Source organism: Argiope bruennichi, chromosome 10 (genome assembly GCF_947563725.1).
Source record: "Argiope bruennichi chromosome 10, qqArgBrue1.1, whole genome shotgun sequence".
Taxonomy (NCBI): Eukaryota; Metazoa; Arthropoda; class Arachnida; order Araneae; family Araneidae; genus Argiope; species Argiope bruennichi.
The window spans coordinates 126166716-126187144 of NC_079160.1; the positions used below are offsets into that span (position 1 = coordinate 126166716).

A 20429-nucleotide genomic window follows, 5' to 3' on the forward strand; every position below is an offset into this window, starting at 1 on the left:
ATAAAAAATATTGGAAAGAAATATGAAAAATATACTGAAATCAGCGTAAAATTCTGCTTCTACAAACTAAACTAAAGTTGAGAAATACAGGCTTATAAGCTGTGAGTGAAACGTATTCTGTCTTTTAAAAATCCTGACTACGTCCTTTATAAAAATGCTGCTTTCATATTCTAAATAAAGATTAAAATAAAATCAGAACGATGACATCTTGTTTCTTTTGCTTCGGATAAGCGCCATCTTGAATCTAGTCACACATTACCAAACTAAATCTTTATGAAACTAAAAAACAGGCAAAAGAAAACATATTTAAATATTCTACCTGGTATGACTCTCACGTTCTGTGATTCCATCCTGCCCAAACATCCCCTGCAGGCTATCTTGTCGGTTTTCTGAAGTGAGTATGATTTAAAGACTTTCATGAATGGATCAGATTGCACTACATATCTTTTCACCTTGAAAATTCGCCTGAAAGTAGGGACGAACTGGCCTAGATAATCGATAAGGATGAAATTTGGTGACAACAAGGAAAGCTAAACCACTAGCTTTTCTATATATATGTGTGTGTTTTGCGTTGGGTTTCAGATCTTTTTTAATAAAATGCCCTATTGAATCTTTAAAATAAATAAATTATGATCGTCCATTCTTTCGAGTAAAAAAAAAACGATTATTGAGTCCTCTCGCATGAGTCATAATTCAAATTGACAGTAGAAGATACGCAATACTACATGGTACACTGTAGCAAGTCAATTAGTTAAGTAATCCTAATATATTAGAAGGCAATCCATTTAAACATATTTAAATACAGATGTGCTATAATTAAAAGAGCAGCTATTGTATCTCAGCTCATAGAGTCCATCTTTAGCTCTAAGAAACACATGCCAATGAAGATGTAGCCCCTTATAGCTTTTCACATGCGATCTGTTTGATATTCTCTTTGAGAACATAAAGATTATATTTGGTTAATTTTATTCTAGGTTTTTTTTTTTTTTTTTTTTTTTCTGAAAACGAATATAAGAGAGAATTTCAGGACCGCTGTTTATTCGAATTCAGCTTTATTTGTTTTTAATACAAACCTGGTCTCATTTAAAATTTCAATCTCTCGGCTAAATGGATACCACGTGGGACTAATATTATAAAAATAATTTATTTTAGGGCCCCTTTTTTTTATTTTGTTACTATTTATATTTATAGTAATTGCTCATGTTAGTGTTTCTTGAAGCGCAAATCTTCATAAAATGACAAAATAAGTTGTAACACATCATCCATCCTTTCGACATCATCCGTGACAATCCATCTTTGAATGGTGCGAAACGAATGACAAAACATTTTGGATCTGCCACGCGACGCAATCTTTTATGCTTTAGGGGGGAAAGAAGCTTTAAAGAAATGTAAAAGTTCGTTAAACTTCTTTAACAAATAAAATAATTTAAAAAACTAATCAAATGGCGGAGACGTGCACCATAAGGATTTGAGTCGAGCGGGATGCGTGTGCTATGCAGAATCAGGACTGCACAGCACACATATCACTCTTTTGAAGATGATCTTTTCAAGATAATTGGCATTAATGAGACAGGGTGCAGTGACAAGGTCTTTGAAAGGCAGAGAATTCACTACACCTATGGGACTGCGAATTGTTCATGTTACATTATGAACTGTAGTGGATAAACGGTCTGCTGTGAAACGATGACAGCGATAGTCACGATGGATGCCGTAACTAAATACGAAAGGTTTAAATAAAAATGTCTCTCAAAGGGCAAGTTTGTTCAGAGAATGGAAAGATTGTTAACCCTTTTGTTGCCAGGGCTCATGACTGATATTCTCTCTGATTAACTTCCCCCTTCCTAGCTTGATTAAAGTAGAAAAGAAGTCCTTTATTTAAGTAGACTGTCCGCTATAAATAGATGGTAGGTATGAGCCATAAGCGTACCACAAGAGTCAACCCTGTCCATCGAAGTTCAATACTGCACAGCAATAGTTGATCTTTGGATAGAATGAACCCCATATTAGAAATTGTGCAAAATTTCAATGTACATAGTGAAAATAAATTATTGGTTCTAGATTTACTAGTTGGGCGTATTTGCATAAATAAAATCTTGCTTTCCATAATATGCGAAAAGAATTCAGCAGCATCAGCAGTCAGTGCTTGGCACAATGTTGTGGTTCAACGGATAAAAACTGAAGACTAAATTTATTTTCTCAATTATTCGTTTTTATTCATTCTATCGAAAACGACCTGCCGTCAGGCGTGATGATATAGAAGCTTATATTCTCAATGAAGTGCTTTGATATTTAATAAAATTTTCAAACTGTGCAATCAAAATGGGCATACGTAAATTCTCAAAAGTAAATATTAATATTTCTTCCATTTACTTTATGGCAATTGGTATGTATACGAAATAATATGGTTAACAGAAAAGAAATATTTAACAGCATATTTTATGCAGTTATTTCATAGATTTTTTTCTTATGTTCAAAGGTACATAAGCCCATGTCAGGTTAATATTAGGTTGAGTGATAATTCCTCAGATTTATTCTCCATTTTTCCTTTTCCATAAATAGCATGGACCTCAAGATTAGATCCGGTGCTCATAAATGCACAGTTTTGTCTGTTTCAATTTCATTTTAACACGAAATCAATGAAATTAAATATATATAGAACCTTTTATTTTCTTTCAAAAAATGTACATTTTCCCAATGCATTATATTTTTCTACATGTAATACAACTAAATTTAAAAATAATAATTTTAATCATTATTCAACCAAATAAAGAAAGGTTTTATGTTTCAGTAATAATGTTATTTGCATTTTTATATCATCGAAAAACCCTACATGAAGATTATAATCACCCTATAGGAAAATTATGAGATGCAAATCTGTAGAAAAGTGTTCGTATTTATTTGATCTGATGGGCTGTTCATTTTTTTATCGCTGTAATATGTACATTCCATGGAATCGAGTTTTATTCTGCATTTTTCTGTAAGTGAAAGAAGTGCATCCATTGCAGTTTTAATAGCTTTTTAATTATTAAAAAACATTTTCACTTTCTACATAGATCATTTTCAAGGAAAAAATAATTTTGTCCATCATAAAATATCTAAAGATTCTACGCAAAGTGCCCAAAATGGATAAACTGTTAAAGAACTCAGAGTTGGAAATACAACATAGAAAAAGAAAAGAAAAACCAGCAGGAGTGGTACCTGACAAACTTTCTCGCATTTTGTTATTCACCTCCTCCTGCATAAAACTGAGGACTCTGTGCAAAGCCACGAATATAACGAATGCTCAGATTTTTATGTTTGCTCATGAGAAGTGTATCTCGTAGTTTAATAAAGAAAACCTCTACGTGTGTATCCACTGCATGTCACTGACGAACAATAGTTACGAGACATCGATCTTTGGCATGAAAGTAGCTTTGATGAGTCATCACTGCGATGCGGTGAAGGCAAAAGTATCAGAGAATCGAATAAGCATTTTGAAGTGTGTCTTTTTTCCTACGATTGAAACAAATATTTGACACATAACTACCATTGTAGACACCATCACGCATTTTAAATGTCATTGATTGAAGTCAATGAGTTTTAGAATTATGACGTTTACATGCTCGCGAAAGTACAGATCGACAGAGGGTCCACTCCTTGATGTCTTTGGTTCCAAATTTAATACCGATCTACTTTATAGATAAAAAACCAAACTTTATCTATCTAGCTCTTCTCATTTTATAGTTATTTTGTTCACTTGTCATCGGAGAATTGGAAAAACAAACTTCCTTTGAATGGATTTCGCTCCAAGTTTGATCTACCAGTTTGCTATAAAGAGCATGTCACATTTCATTTGTCAAGCCCAAAGCGTTTTCGAGTTATCGTATTCACAGTTAAACAGCCAGACAAAATGTTGTTGTTTTTTTGTTTTTTTTTGTTTTTTTTTAACTCAGGCGAGTTGAATGGGCCAGGAGATTCGTCAACATCTCGAGTTCGAATTTTTTGACGTTCACAATCCTTTCTGGATGCTTCGTGTACGAGAAAGGGAAAATAAATCCTACTCTGAATATCATTTAATAAGAAGTTTCGCCATGCAACATTTACATATCAAGGGGACGGTTTACAAAATCATCCTATTATTATATTAAGGCACACGTGATTTTGAAGTGCCATCGTGGCAGAATCTTCATTTCGGAACCGGACTGATACGGTTTCGAGGTTCCGTTACACCGTAGACAGCAATACATGCAAACTAGGGATGCTTTAAACTTTTCTTATGTCAAACATTATCCTACTGTTGTGATGTTGAACTTTTAGAGTGGCACCTAACTGTGATTCAAAATTGAAAGTTTCGTCCTGAAATGCCTCTAAAGAAGCAGCTAATCAAATAACCAATCCATCAACAACTTCTCTTCCAAGTCCATTCCAAAAGTTCATATTCCATCAGAATGGAATGCTTTAAACCTTAAAATAATGGATGTCTTTTCCCCCCTTCTTATTCCAGATGACTTACTGTTTGTATTATAAAAATAAAAGTTTAAAAAGAGAAAAACTGGAAATTAGAAATCGTTTTAATAACAACTGGAATAATGAAACAGTTTCGGTCTTCCCAATAATCAAAAATTATTTTGTATAATTTTATTTAAGAAAAATTATTTTATCTTAACTATAAGACAATCGATATTGCTTTATTTTAAATCTGTCTTGAATCAGGAACCTGTAGAAAATGGAAATATATATATATATATATATATATATATATATATATATATATATATATATATATATAAAATGTAATATAAACAATCAAAATTTGAGTCGAAAGCTCTAAACAGTTGAAAGGATAATTAAATTTCATGTACCTAAAAGCACTGAATTGCAATTCCAGAGATCCAATATAGAACTGATGGTTCTAAGGCTGATTCTGACTTTGCAAAAGCATTAAAACTTAGGAAACTAAATGAAACAATTAAGCTTATAATTAATTATAGTAGCAAAAATTTCAAAATTGAAATTATTATTTTTAATTATTTTTAAGTGGCGCATTACTCTTAATATCCTGCGTTAACTAAAAAACGCTTTGAATGAGACAAATAAAATTCGGTCTCTGCACCAAATCGGTAGATTTCGATCTAACTTTGAAAGAAATCCTTTCAGAGGAAGTTTGTTTTCCCAGCTATCCTTATATTTCTATTTATAATGACCTTGAGTGCACTGATCTCTTCCTGTGAAAGAAAAGGTTCATTTATTAGAAGACAATTATGTAAAGCTGGAATATTAAACATACATTACATTTAGGTATAAGGTTTCGAGAACGCTAAGAAAAATTTCAAAAACATTCGTGTTGACCGGTAATGGATTTCTACGAAAAATCGAAGAGCAACGACCGTGATACATATCGTCCCTGCTGCTTATGGAAGTAAAGCACGATGAAAAGAAACCGAAGCAGACCTCGACCTTGAAATCGAGGCGGGAAGAACTGAAAGAGAAAATGACTTGAGGTAATCAAATCGAGATCACAAATAAAATAATGTATCATCGGAGTATTTGTCGTCGCTTAACCTGCAATGTGTTAAATAAATAAAATCGACAGCAGACGGCGTAGCGTATTAGATATTGATCAGGGTCTGCAATGGCTCAGTTCTAGATTACCATTAGACCACAGCTGCCGAAATACGGTCACTTGTTCATGAATTCGCCCGTATGGAGAGCAGGGAACGGTTTAAAAACAATTTACTCGCAGCCTCTGGGCCAGTGTTTAAAGCAGGAAAGTTTTGCGAACATAATTATTCATCCTAATTACGGCAAAATCGTCTTCGCTGTAGCACAAATGATGAAGGAAGGCCGCGTTCACATGCTTGTCAATGAACTTTCACAAACCGAAAATGGCGGATCACGAATTGCCGTGCTAATGATTTTTTTTTTTTATTTATTTAACCTGAAAGATAATTTCAATTGGGCGGATGAAAAAAGTAGTAATTATGATAATTTCTAATTTGAAAATGATTTGTTGGAACTGTTATTGAGTAAGAATTCTTTTTAGAGCAATCAAACATAATTAATGACTTCCCTGCCACATGGGTTATATTTAATAGTAACAGATGTATTGCATTCCAGGATGCTATTATGCTATTTGCAAATTTTCGTGCTACATTAACACTTGGAAAATGAAATGAAAAAAAAAAAACTTTAATTATGTTAAATTCATTACTATAACTTTCAAAAATTCCATTTTTATCATTTGAATTCATTTAAATTATAATATTAAATCATTTGCATTTAGAAGAAAGAATTTAAATGTAGATCAAATTTTAAAATAAGAAAAAAAACTGCGGTAGAATGATTTCTTAGATAATATTATTTCAAACATTTATTTCTACTATTTAAAAGCTTAAACAAACCAGTCATCATTCATAAGTTTCTTTTTCTGTAAAATAAAATTCTTTCCCTTTCAAAATTGAGTTTTAATTGAAAAACTTGTCCTTTGTCTTTATATGTATCATGTATTAATAACCAAAATCGATCGTTGTCATTATTTTCTACTGTATTGCTTCATTCTTTTAGTTTTAAAATTATTTAAATAATGAAGAGGAAAAAACTGGATGAGACAGATGCGTTGTTTTAACTGGATTCCTTGCAGAAATACGCTCTGTTTCAATTATTCTTATAGCATAACATCAAGGTGGTTTCTGCCCAATGACTGCGTAGGCCAAAACCAATGCTCGTTCGGAAGTTTATGCACAAAGAGTTGTTACAGTTTTGGGGTAAACTTTAAGTGTATACAGAAGACAAATGATCTTTACATAAGATCGCAAAGCTCTTTGAATTAAGAAGAAACATACACTGGTAGAGTGTGCAACACCGATTTATTGAGACACAAATCTAATATATAAAAAGGAATTTTTGTTTGTTCGTATTTTATGCGCTGCCGTACCGTTCATCTATTGGTGATAACACTTTGCCAACTTATTGCTTTGAATCTAGAAAATCCATGTTTTTCACATGACCAGCTGTATGTTGGATGCTCTCGAATCGTACTGCCAAGAAATTTATTTGTTTTTGCTGAAAACAAAAACAAAAAATATTGTCTACCCTAAAGCAGTTGAATCGCTTGATGTTGCTCATACAGCTGTGCTGGTGGAAATGATCGTAATAAACAACTTTTTTTCATAAAGGTTTTTCGATAGTTTCAATTGCATAGAAATTATAAACTGGAAAAAAATTTTCAATCTCCCAACTGTTTTTTTTTTTTTTTTTTTTTTTTTTTTTAACCTAAGCATGTATTATTAGTTTCAAAACTCTCCCAGTTGCATTCTCTTCCGCCCTTTTTCGCGCTCATAGCTCCTTTCCTTATGAAGTTAGGAAGAAGAGGATATGAAGAAAGGAAGGAATTTTTTTTCTTACATCTCCGAATGAAAGGAAATTAATTTCTTAGTTCTACCTTGCTGATAGGAGTTATATTTATATTTGGTGTTATTGCTTAGTTTAGAAATTTCTAAAACAGAAAACACTGAGAACAACTTTGAAAAAACTACTCGCTCTAGCATATTCTACAATCATTTTTTAATAGAAACGATCAATACATTTCCCTTGGTCTTTATTCGTCATTAAAATGAGTTATTTTGTCATAGAAACTACTTAATAATTTTTTTTTTATTTCTTTTATTTACAGCTCTGGAGAACTAAGAATGGCAAAGAATAAAAATAAATTTAGTAAATTAAAATGAAAATTGGAAAATTATTTGCTAGCAATATACTTTATCAGTAATCGAAACTAATGTTTGTTTGTTTTTTATTATTTCAGGTATTATTTCAGATAACATTGTTGGCTACTTTGTGTGAAGTGTATTGTGTTAGGTTGAATCCTTTTACTGGATTTTCTGATAATTATGAACCCTTAACAGATTTCAGTATTAATCAAGGAGCATACCTTCCAAACATGCCAATGCTGTCTATTTATCCAAAAATAAACGACGACAGTCTGAATACTATGATCGGACTTCCATCACTAAATTCGCAAATGCTTTCATTTTCGAACCCTTTGTTGCCTTCACTGTCCCAAACATCCATTTCAAGACCTCCATCTAACCAAAACAAAGTGAAAAACAACCGGAACAACAATCAAAGATCTCCGAATTCTAATTCACAACAGAACCAGAGAACCGGACCTCAGAAAAATCGTGCTGTAACCTTAGACGTGAGAGGAGGTGGATACAAACTGGAACAGAAGCAAAACAATAGACCTTACAAAGCCCCTGTTGCTGCAGGTTCTGTTAGGAATACACAGAGACCCAACAGCAATAGCAATAATAACAGAAACGGTGGAAGGAATCCTGGAAGACCCAATAACATGCCACCAAGAAATAGGAAACCTAATAATCAACGACCAAGAGGACCCACAATGAAAAATCCTCACTACAATATGAAATTTGAAACTTCCTTGCCTTCTATGCCACCAAATGTCGAATTCGTCAGCCCAGAAAATGTTCTACCTTTCCATCCTCGCATCTACAAACAATTTTTACAGCAGAATAAGCAATTTGGTTCTTTCTTACAAAACATGGAGAAAATGAATCCACCGAAAGCAAAGCCACAAAACAACAGAAATTTCGGAGGACCACCTTTCCCTGGAAACGGACGCAATCCTGGAAAACAGCTGCCTTCAAAGATGACAAGAAATAGAGGAAATCAAATGAGTTCTTCGTTTGCACAGTCCTCCCAATTTTCAAATTTTGCTCCAAACTTCCAAACGCCTGGTGGTCAGACACCTGGTTCAGAAATGCCACCTCAATTTAATTTCCTACAGAAGCAAAACGCAGGAAAATTATTCAATCCGCCATTTGATGCCAATTTTTTTAATCAGGACACAAACTTCTTCTCTTCGTTTGGTCAAACAAGCGGAGGATCCCCAGTTCTGAACCAATTTCAACAGCAACAGCAGATAGGAAATCAAGGCAAACTCCCTAATATGCAGCCCCAAGGTCCTCCAGTAGCAAATATACCATCAACTAATACTTATCAAAATTCAAAACCGCCATCATTTGGCAATTCTAATCCATCTTATCCAGGAGCAGTTGAATCTCCAGCTATTGAAAGTGGAATGCCTGCTTCATTCGGTAATTTCTTCGGAAGCAACCAAGGAATGGCACAATATGACGGAAACAATATGCAATCGAATACAAAGATCCCCGACAAGGAATTCCAACAAATGGTGCAATATTATCAGCAACTGCAACAACAATCTTCAGCCCCACCTAGGCAATACCCAGCACCTCCCAGCCCCTTAGGGTCAGCATCGTTTAGTGAATCTCCCCAATCATCATCATTAATATCAAATTACCCTCCAACGCAACAATTTCCAAATTTATCTGAACAGACCAATCCATACAATGAATATCAATTCATGCAGGATTCATCTCATCAAAATGCGCAAACCCAGATACCTGGTGGGCAATCTTTGTCATATGGCAAGAACGCAAATCTCCCGTATGAAGACAGTGTCCTCCCCAGTCGCTATCAAGCTAATCAGGATCAAGTAAAAAGCCAACTTTCAGACATCCATGACCAGACAGACTACACAATGCCCCCGTTTTCACCTGTAGATCCCCTAGCTTCAGCTATAGACGGCAGCCATCAAGATATACAGGATTATTATGGATATCAACAAGTGTCCTCTAATCATAAGCCGTCGCTTTATTCAAATGAACAAATAGCGCAAAATGGAGGCTCTTCAGGTATGCGCGAAATTTCCCCTTATTCAGAAGAAAAAAATTCTCCGGAATATGAAACGCCTTTAAAAGATAGCAATTCCAAATCAATCAGTGAAGAGTCAACAGCCGGATACATGACGCCAGAACAACTCTTTGCTCCCCATTCGACGGGTTTACAGAGTGAAAGCAAGTTTGTCTTATCTTCTAGCCATGGCGAATCAAAACCGTCCAAGGATTCTCTGGAAGCAGAAGCATCAGGATCATCGGTGAATGAAAAGCACGAAGGTTAAAAACTTTATTATTATTTTCTTTCCAACAAGCAACAAAATTCAAAATTTAAACTCTCACCCAAAAATCTACATAAAACTTTGCTTCGCGACGAAATCTTCCTCAAAAAACTTTTTACATTGTGAAAGAAAAATTAGTTAAGAAAAGTAGACAACTTACAAAAAAAAAAAAAAAAAAAAAAAAAAAAAAAACCCTTTATAAAACGCAAAATCAAAAAGAAAAAAAATAGAAAAGAGGTAAAATATATTAAACATCTCGGACTATTTGTGGACGAATGTGGACTATTTGCCCAAAACTTCATGGAAAAAAAAAGCATTATCTTTCTTCACAAAACGAAAATAATTCTTAAAAACTAATCACTTAATTTTGGTTTTTTTAAAAAATTGAAAAATTAATACGCTTGAAAAAAGAAACATTTTTAATTTTTTTTTTCAAAATTCGTTTTAATAAGATTCAAAATGAATAGTTTAAATTTTTCTACTTTAAACAGATCAAACAGGAAAAAGATTTGCAGATCGAAGAATTTAGAATTTAAAAAGTTAAGGTTATCGATTTCGGTATTCGATGTCTAAGGAGGACATTTAAAATAAAATGTCGCGTTTTGAAGCTACATGATGATCATTTGAGGATGAATCTCATTATTTTAAACTATGGTGAGATGGCTAAAACCCCATCGTCCAAACTTCCATATCACACGAACGTGAAGACTGTGATCCATCTTTCTCGATGCAACTGTAAGCTAGATGTATATAAGAAAACAAGTTAATAAAATGTATCCTATTTCTAGAAAATATTATTACGATATTATAAACATAGCCTGTATTAGACTCTTAAAACTTATTTTATGTCAGTTATTCTATTTCGGATATATAGATGGACATTTTTTTAAAACTTTACCTGTATTTACTGCTTCAGTTTTTAATTTTTTACTAATTTTTAAATTGATTGATTTATAGTTCAGAATCAGAAAATACACATAGCACTAACACAGAAGCTTTGGCTTTGAAAATATAAATATTTTCAATAGATGGAAGATTCGAATTGTGAAGACAGTCTACTAATCAGTTTCTAACACCTTATTTTATCGTTCTATTTTCGGAATATGAACAACTAAGATTCCAAGCAAACTTGAAGTTCTTGGCAGCTTCTACATTGAAAAATAACACCGCTGAGGCATATAATTGTTACTCATAAGTTTCAAATCAAGATCATTCTGGACAGAACAATTCGTTTAAACCTATCCAAGTATTAAAAGAGTGCATTTTTAAACTTTTTGTCCTGTTCATTTTTAACTTTAATTTCTCTTTCTTCAGGCAGCGAAAGAGCCGCTCTCCATCTCCCAGAGGAAGTATCGATCTATGTGGCGAGACAGACCGACAGTCCGTACCTCTACGAGTTCACAGAAGCTTACGACCCCTTCTCTTTCGAAGCGAATGAGAAGGTGAAGATTGAAAGCGAATCTTCGAAACAGAATGACCAGACAGACAGCTTCGATGAAACGGAGTCCGATGAGAAAATAAACCAGAGCATCAAAGAATTTCAAAAGGTGGGCACTTCATTTTTTTTTCCTGCTATAAGAAGTGTGCAAACTAATGAGATCTTCAAGAAATTGAACGCTGGTTTAATGTAATGGATTTCCACTTTTCACACATCTCTGATTGAGTTCGAAAAATGAAACCGGGCTGTTTGTGAACACTCAATCTCAAGGACGGGAGATTCCCGGCAGAGTGACGCCTGTTAACATAATAATTCAAAAACGCAATATGGTAGCAAGAAAAAATTCTTTCTTTTCAGAAAAATTATGGGTTTCTTTTAAAATTTGGAGGAAATTCTACCTTATGAAGTTTACTTGTCTGTATGCGGATGCAATATTCAAAAATGCATAGAGTTAGAAGAGTGAAATTCAACGTATAATTTTATCATCAAAATGGTAACTAAATCTTTCGATGGACTAACCACCTGTCAATACATAAATTCATGTCAAGAACTAACTGAAAAAGCTAAAGAATTTGATAAACGAAATTGGATATGTAGTGTCTTCACCAAAGTTGTGGATTTGTATCTAGTTTTGACTCCACAGGAAATAAAAGAAAATGCATAATCTATTTTCTTCATTATACCAAGAAGCAGAAAAAGCTATATGTTATATTAATACTAGAAAAATTCGAGAAAAACATCCTCCCTCTACTTTTGTCGAAATGCTTTCTCTAGACAAATATCGGTATTTTTCATATGACTGAAATTAGAAGACAGACCTGCCAATAGCCAAGTGGGCGAGACAGGGCTAATTGTAACAAATGTTGGAAAAATGTTTATATTTTTAAATATATTTGCGAGTATTTGATGATTATAACTTTTTTACCGCTTCATTATTCATTCATAATGTGCATAAAAAAATATGCAACAATTTTGTCGACCAGCACCAAAAAAGATTTTTTCAAAAGTTGATTATTACAAATTACCCTAAATATATGGTAACAACAATGAAAAAAATATGTAAAAAATATTGTTTGTAATAATTAAAAAAATATTTAAAATTTTATTCTATTTACTATCATTTTATTAATTACAATGCATAAAGCGTTCAATAATTATTATTACTTGGCAATAGCGGTAATAAATGATATGATATTTACAGTAAAATAACGATAAAATTATTTAACCATTCAACAAAAAAATCAACCTGCATCAGAGTTGCAGCTAATGCAAAGAAATAAAAAATTGCTTCTTATTCCACACATTTTGTAAATTAAGCAATGAACCCCCTTTTTTTCTCTTGAGAATCGTGGGCCGTTTTTAATGTGGTGGCTTCGGAAGCTTCTGGTTTGAGATCTGTTCTCTCCAAAGAGCCACCGTGGTCTGGTGTACCCTGAGATTTTGGGAACCAAACGTATTCTCGCTGCTGAGACGCCATCGCTAAAAAGAAGTGCCAGCTCAGGCACTATCCTGGTCACCTGAACGATGTCCAAAATTACTTAGTCAGTCCCAAAAGAACCATAATGTGGTTTCAAAACGGGATGTTAGTGTAATAAACTTTAATATAATATATCGTCAGAGTTACTGCAAATTTACGTGATAGTCCGTTTGCCTTGTTTTCGATTTTCCGACCATTCACAAGGCATATTCAAAATGAAGTTAATATTTTATTCCGTCATAAAATTATCTTTGTTAAACATCGTGAAAAACAATAACAATTGCACAATGTATTTCACAGCTTCTGACGAAAGCACCGAAAAGCAGTTACATGGTCCAACCAACCGAATCGACTTCAGCTTCCACTACATCTCAAACGACCACAACTAGGATCCCAGTTTACAAAAAGGCTTCGGATGCAGAAGCTGAAGAGATGAAAAACCACAAGACAACCCATTCCTACATGTTCCAGTACGCCCCGGCCGAAAGATCAAATACCAAAGCCAACCCCATCTGGAATATTCGAAAGTCGAACGCATCGCGCTACCACTTGCTGCTACCAGAAACAAAGCCCCAGATTACTACGACGGCTGCTCCAACCACCACAACCACACCGCTGCCGACAAGCTCATCAACCGCTGTTGCCACTCCATCATACTACCATGAGCCCGAGACACCTGCTTGCGCGCGATACAACAACTTGACTTACTGTCTACAAGATACAGAGTATCCAAAGTAAGTACTAAAAAGATCACAACCGAAATATGATCACCGATGAGGTACAAAATATTACCGTTGCAGAAATAAAAGAATTCGTGTATTTAATGGAATCGTAAACATGGGAATGATGTAACATTATTATTAAAATTAGACAGAATCGATGTTTTCTGTGGGAATAAAAAAATAGTAGAAATTATTTTCATAACTAAATATTTTAATTGGCAAGGATTTTAAAATAAGTTACATTTCCGATTCATCAACTTTTGTATAAGTGTTTTCCTTCATACCTTTTGATTTTTAACCTCTTCCTTGGAGTCTTTCGAAAAGGCTATTTGGACTTTTCACGAATAAACACAAAACATTTCAGACGAATTCCGAAATCTGTGAAAGTTTTTCCTCGAGATTTGCTTGTAGTTGCCAATCGATGCAGAAACTATCTCTTTGAAAATACAAATCAGATTTCGGGATATTTATCTCTAATACTGCTCGTTTACCGGTTAGAACAATACTGACTAATCAAAAGCTTCAAATATTTTCTCGTTTAACCGAATTCCATTGATTAAGTCAGCGTTCGGATTATGATTTCTAATTAATAACTATCAAGTTCTTTTAATCTGCGGAAATATATTTTGACATGAATTTGAGATGAACATTATTTAGGAACATTTTTTTTCGTAATGGTTTTCTTTTCTGAAGTTGATGACGCAACACAGAAACTTTAGCTTGACTTGACAGTTTTATATTAGATTTACCATTTCTTATTAGGTAACAAAATATTGAAAAATTGCAAAGAATTTCGTCAAATCTTTACAGTTTGCTTCATTTTTAACTAACAATGAACTTGTTGAAAACGGCAGTTTTACTTCGCTATCGACATGAAGGATTTTTGTATTAATTGAAATGAAGGCAATAAGGAAGGGCCTCTGAAGGCGGATTTAGAAAATCGCCGTTTCAAAGCGTCATGATATTCGAGCCCACACCATTCTCTCCAAGCTTCCACGCCACATTTAAATTCATTACTATAGATTGCCGTGTATAAGCGCTCATGTATGGGGGATCATTGATGGAATCAGACAGGCTGTCTCAAACCGTGACGCAGGTCCAATTTACTATGGACCTCAAATTTTCCTGAGCAAATTTTCAGTAAATTAATTTTTGGTGTTGTAATTCATTTTTGGCGTTTCATCCATATTATCATGTACTAAAAGCGATCGTTTGATTGCACTGTTGATTTGCTTATATTTGATTGCATTTGGCTCATGGTCAAATATTTTCTAACTAATATTGTCTCATCTAGAAAGCTTTCTCTATTCTACAAAATATTCATTTGCATTGCTAAATTTGAATTGCTCGACTATAATTATATTTGAATACGAAAGTTAAAAAAATGTAAAAATGAATTATAAATAAGCAATATCCGTAAAGAAATAAAAATCAGATGTTTATAAAAATAAATTTTTCGGACACACGATTAAAATAATAAAAATATAAGTACCTTGAACCGTATGGATATCATCTTAATTTAACACTAAATGACGTAAACACGATTGACGATTCCTACCGATTTTTCTAATTCGAGATGTTTCCGGTGCTTTCATGTCCCTTTACTTAGGGTACCTTTATAACTACTAAAATGAGTTGTCCGAAGGTGATGAGCGCAATTGTGCACTGGTTGATTTTTCAGATTTGCTGCAATCGTCCTCAAACAGTCTTTAATGCTCCCGAGCAGAAATTTGAGACTACCGTGGATATTTTTTCTTCTTTCCCAATTTTTGTAATAAAAAAATAGATTCGGGAAAAGGTCAAACAAACGCAGAATAAATATTTCAGTGTATCTGAGAAACACAGAATGACAAGATATTGTGGTCTACTTATGGGCAGCATACTCTTAAAATCTGCTAAGAGTGCAAATCCTGTTATCTTTTTCTAATATTATAATATTTATCTTAAGTTGCTCTATTTTTTTAAATGAATTTAGGAAATATTAAAGTATAGTTCATTTTAATTCCTAGTGTACGAGTCGAAGGATTAGCTATAGAGAAACGTTGATTTAAGTTTAACCCTCGGGTGGGGCCTCTTACTCATCATTCAAGATGGTTCATCATTTTAAAACTTTAATTATTTATTTTTTAATTTTAATTTTTAAAATTACCCACAGAATGGCAAAAAGATATAGATTCATTTTTTTCAGGGAAATTCACCTTAAAACAATTGTATATATTTATTTTTTTAGTGTCGTAAAAAAGTCAATATATTAAGTGAATTATTATGCATCGAATTCATTTTTTGAGTGCAAAGGGTTAAGTATCTTGAATTAAAAGATATTATTGCCTTTCTTTTCGTTTCATCAAAAAAATCTTTTTTTCACGAATGAATGATCAGTAAGGTTTTCAAATAATGCTATGAACAAATATGATAAACACGTAACATAATGTGATGAACAAAGGCATAATAATATGATGAACATAATATTTTGCATTTTTTTCTGTTGATCCATATCACCAGAATTTTGAGCCTACGCTTTATGATCGACATTAGAATTTAAATATCCATTTGAAACAAAAACACTTCTTTGCAAAGTCATCCGAAACGACTCTTCAGGAAATGTGTCAATTTAGAGTGTCAGAAACATTAAGAAGCATTCTAATTTTTTCGAAATTCTCTCATTTCATCATGATGCTATATCAGGCGATATTTATCTCCAATTATTTTTTTATCGCTATAAGTTATTTTACATTAACAATGAAACACGATTTGATCTCTTGCAGAGATGATATAAAACGGGCTATAGAGAAGAACAGGCATCCCCTCGACCACTTCTTGATAGACATCAGCGCTTCTTCCGACGTCATAGACGACAGCCTCAACAAAGTATTCGAGAACTCGGTCCCTCTCCAATCCACGTCGGTCTCCTACTCTTACGAAGGAAAGGCGATTTCCCCCTCCAAAGGCGAAGTGAACAACACTGCTGGCTGTATTTCTAATGTCCAGTACGCCAAGCCACTCAGAGCCATCAACACAGCAGGGTTGTGGAAGATCATCGTGAACGTGGAGTTTGAAGAAACAGGGGCGAACTACACTCAAACGGTCAGGATAGAAGAATGCAGGTAAGATCTGATATGCTTAAAACCTCATTTGTTTGTCTACAAAAATAATAATTCATTCGGAAACGTAACGGAAATGGCAACCATTGCACGCCCCTATGGATAGAGTCAATATTTTGATTCTCCACCAGTTGGGGGTGAGCATGAAGTTTTAGGCAGCCCTTACAAGCAACTTATAGGCTACATTTATAGCACTTTTTTAAATCTAAGCATGACAAGAGCGCGAAAAATAATATTATAGAGCCATTTTACTTTTGCTGTGTCAGTGGTGATCAGTGGGGATGAAAGAATTCAGTTCAGCTCCAAGCACTATAGATGCTCTCAATGCGGCCATGCAGTCACGAGCAAAAAGCATCAACCTCATACCGAAACCAGCTCATTACCAAAACAATAACTACACTTATTCGGTGTGATGCCAGAACTAACAGTGAACTCGTCTGTGGAAAACACATGATAAGACAGACATTGAGAGAAAGACACTTGGGATTCAATACAAATGCATTATTCACCAAACAACACTGCTTTTACAGTTCCCAATATCAGGATATCTAGAGATTCATTTAAATAACAAAAAAGAAAGACACGTTTGAACAACGTTGAGTTTCGTTGTATCCAATTCAATTAAATGTCCCGAGGCTGAACCGGAAAGTCAGAAGGATCAATCTTATCAGCCCTTCTATCGAAATTTCAAGAACATTTACAGAGCTTTCTCCATGGCGTTTTTGTAGACTTTTGGAAATCTTCTAGATCGTACTTACCGAAGGCCCCTGGCTTTTATGTTTTGAGACAAGAGACGTATCCCAAGGAGCATTGCATTTATCGGTAAACAAAAATACTGCAGATAACCTGATTGCACAATTGGATCATGGATTGTGTCATTTCAGCACAATATACACAAAACAATATCCATCACATCTTAGAGCAAGAAATATTCTACAAGATTCCTCCAATTAGCAACTTACATGGATGATTTCTTATGATAAATAATGAGTGAAATCTTCTTGGGACGCTGACAATGAAATACACAGAAAATTTACAAAATTATATTTCATTTATTTTATTGGTGCAGATGGAGTTTGGAGGTTTTGGCACAAAATGCAAATGACCATTCATTTGTTACAATGAATTCTGTAAGGACTGACCATTCAGATAAATCGATCAATACATAAATCTGCTGCTGCTTTTGTTTTAAATTTTCTATAAAGGGATGAAAAAAAGGATCACATGTGTTGCACCCCTATGGGCGAGAAATATTTTCTCTGGGTGCTAACTATTCTAGTTGTCACTAAACAATGTTGCAACTTATGAAAACTTCGCAGCTATAATCTCTTGACGCAAGAAGGCGTCTGCAAAGAAAGCACCTCGTGATAGCAGACGAGTCTGCTTTGAAATGCGAAGCCACACAAATAGTCACATCCATTGCAACCCTATTAACTACGGGGCGTCCTACATTTTATAAGCTTCTCTCTAATCGAATGAACTCGTCGTCAATTAAGTTCCTGCTTCTTTGGAAACCTTACAACAGTAATTTAGTTTTTTTTATAATAACTTTAAATAATTACTGACGTATAGATTTTTTTTCTCTTTACAGCCATACAACTGGATATGTTGCCACCTGTGGAACTGAAACCATATCCGCTTGTTTGCAGCAATATAAATTATACAGATTATTAGCATGGGAGCCTAATCGAGGATTTTACATTGACGCTTTCTTGCTTCCAATCTCCTGTTTCTGCGGCAGTCAACAATCTTGATGACGAATAACCTGTACTAGACAAATCAACTTTCAAAAGTTTGTTACTTATAAACTCACATCTTATATTCGTTTTGCTGGATTGTTACGATTATGCATGCATGGATTTTGTAAATTATTTAAAATATTCATAACAAGCTAAATGAATCAAATTCACTTTTTTCTTTAAAAAAAAGTCTCATTGTCATTAAACAGTCAATGCATTGCGACCATTATACATTTTAGCATTTACTTTTAACTTTTACAATTGCTTTGAAGTAATTTTATGAAGTTAAGAAAAGAAAACTATTTCGGAAGTTTAATCATCTAAATTAAAATACTATATATATATATATATATGAAAGTCTTTTGCTTACTATGAAGGAGAAATTAACAAATGTATTCAAGATCCTTTTCAGCTATAGAAGAATAGAATCGAGTGTTTGAGCTTCCCCAAGAAAATGAATGCCATACACAATGGCTGGTTTCATTGTGAAATTAATAATTGTCATGTTCTGTCCTTTTCGTTTCAATCAATTCTTCACTGAAAATTCCAAATGTAATGTGTTTTTCATTTCGCTTTAGACTGAAGAGCTGGTTCCTCTTTTCAGAAACAAATCATTTCACAAGATGTGTACAGTTAGAATAACATTAAATGTATCCTTCATTTTCAAAAAATTAAGCATACTATATCAAAAGAATTTTTGTGAAAATTAAAATGTATTTTAAAAAATCTGAATCTAAATAAGGAATGATTTAACCTACATTTATTGAAATCATTTGTTTAGCCTTTTTTTTTTTGAGAGAGAGAGAAATGTAGAAGCAAATGGTTCATTAATCAAATTATAGCAGAATGAACTGTATATTATTTAAAACATAGAAAATTTTAACATATTTGTTATAAAAAATTATAATATGTACTTAAATGTGACTATATTTTTTAAACGTTGTTATACTGACAATAAGTTTTGTAGAATGAGTGTACTGTCATTATTAATAAAGTTCAACTTTTTTTAAAAACGATCAAATTGCTTTCTCTCTTCACAGATGCAGTCATGCATTTATATTTTAAACATGTCATAATTTGCCTACAGGAAAATCACAGTATGGGGAATTGAAAAATTAAATGCCCTCCCTTTTAGGTGGATGGGGGCCGCGGTACCGTCTCGGCTTCAAAACCGGAGGGTTTTCATGTTCGAGACCCGATTCCACTGAAGAACCGTCGTGTAAGCGTGTCTAATGCACTTTAAATTCGTCGGGACCAAACGTCTTCCCGCTGGTGTGGAATGGAAGTTTGGAGAGGGAATTCCAGATCAGGTATCGTCCTCATCCTTTGACCACGGTTCAAAATGACGAAGTCCGTCCTAAAATAGCTCTAGTGTTGTTTTAAAACGGAACGTTAATGTAACTAAACTAAACTTGAGATGGATGACCCTTCTACAAACGCGGCAGATTCCCCCCCCCCCCTTCCCCAAAATATATCAATCTTTTTACATTCAAGCAAAATTATTCTGCGTTCAAAATAAAAATTTAAAAAAAAATTTCTTTCTTTAATAACAGGTTTTCAAAAAAACCTTTTTTTTTCTTTGAAACTTATCAAATTTTGTTCAAATCAAATTTCATAAGCTTTCATAATGAACTTTTTGCATCAAATTTCATAGTTTCACAATTCTGACATTATGAGAAGACATCAAAAGCCTTAAGTCAAACCTTATTAGTTCAGACAAGAAATTCATAATACCGTTTACGTAATTGTTAAATATCATAGGATATTCAGTATATTAAAATTTAATAATCTAAAATATTTCTTAAAACGCCTTTCTACTAAACTATTCAAAAAATAAATAAGTGGTTCTTATTTACGTTAAAAATCATACGGCAAATAATTGATTTTTTTTAAATCTGTTTAGAGAGGGAGCTAAAATAATAATTGCCTCAACAAAATTACACTGCTATATGACATTGCCAAAAAGATTATATTAA

General features: G+C 33.5%; 1 protein-coding gene across 2 annotated transcripts in view; it reads left to right on the top strand.

Moving 5' to 3' along the window:
• LOC129987725 (myb-like protein AA) overlaps nt 1–19390 on the top strand; it is a 47905-nt gene extending 28515 nt beyond the window's left edge. For both annotated transcript variants that reach the window (XM_056095671.1, XM_056095672.1), the window contains exons 2-6: nt 7784–9974; nt 11291–11523; nt 13192–13625; nt 16379–16717; nt 18306–19390. In XM_056095671.1, coding sequence (XP_055951646.1) covers nt 7784–9974; nt 11291–11523; nt 13192–13625; nt 16379–16717; nt 18306–18468 — 3360 coding nt within the window. In that variant the 3' untranslated portion in view covers nt 18469–19390. The remainder of the gene's footprint in view (nt 1–7783; nt 9975–11290; nt 11524–13191; nt 13626–16378; nt 16718–18305) is intronic.
• Nucleotides 19391–20429: the final 1039 nt, after the last annotated feature.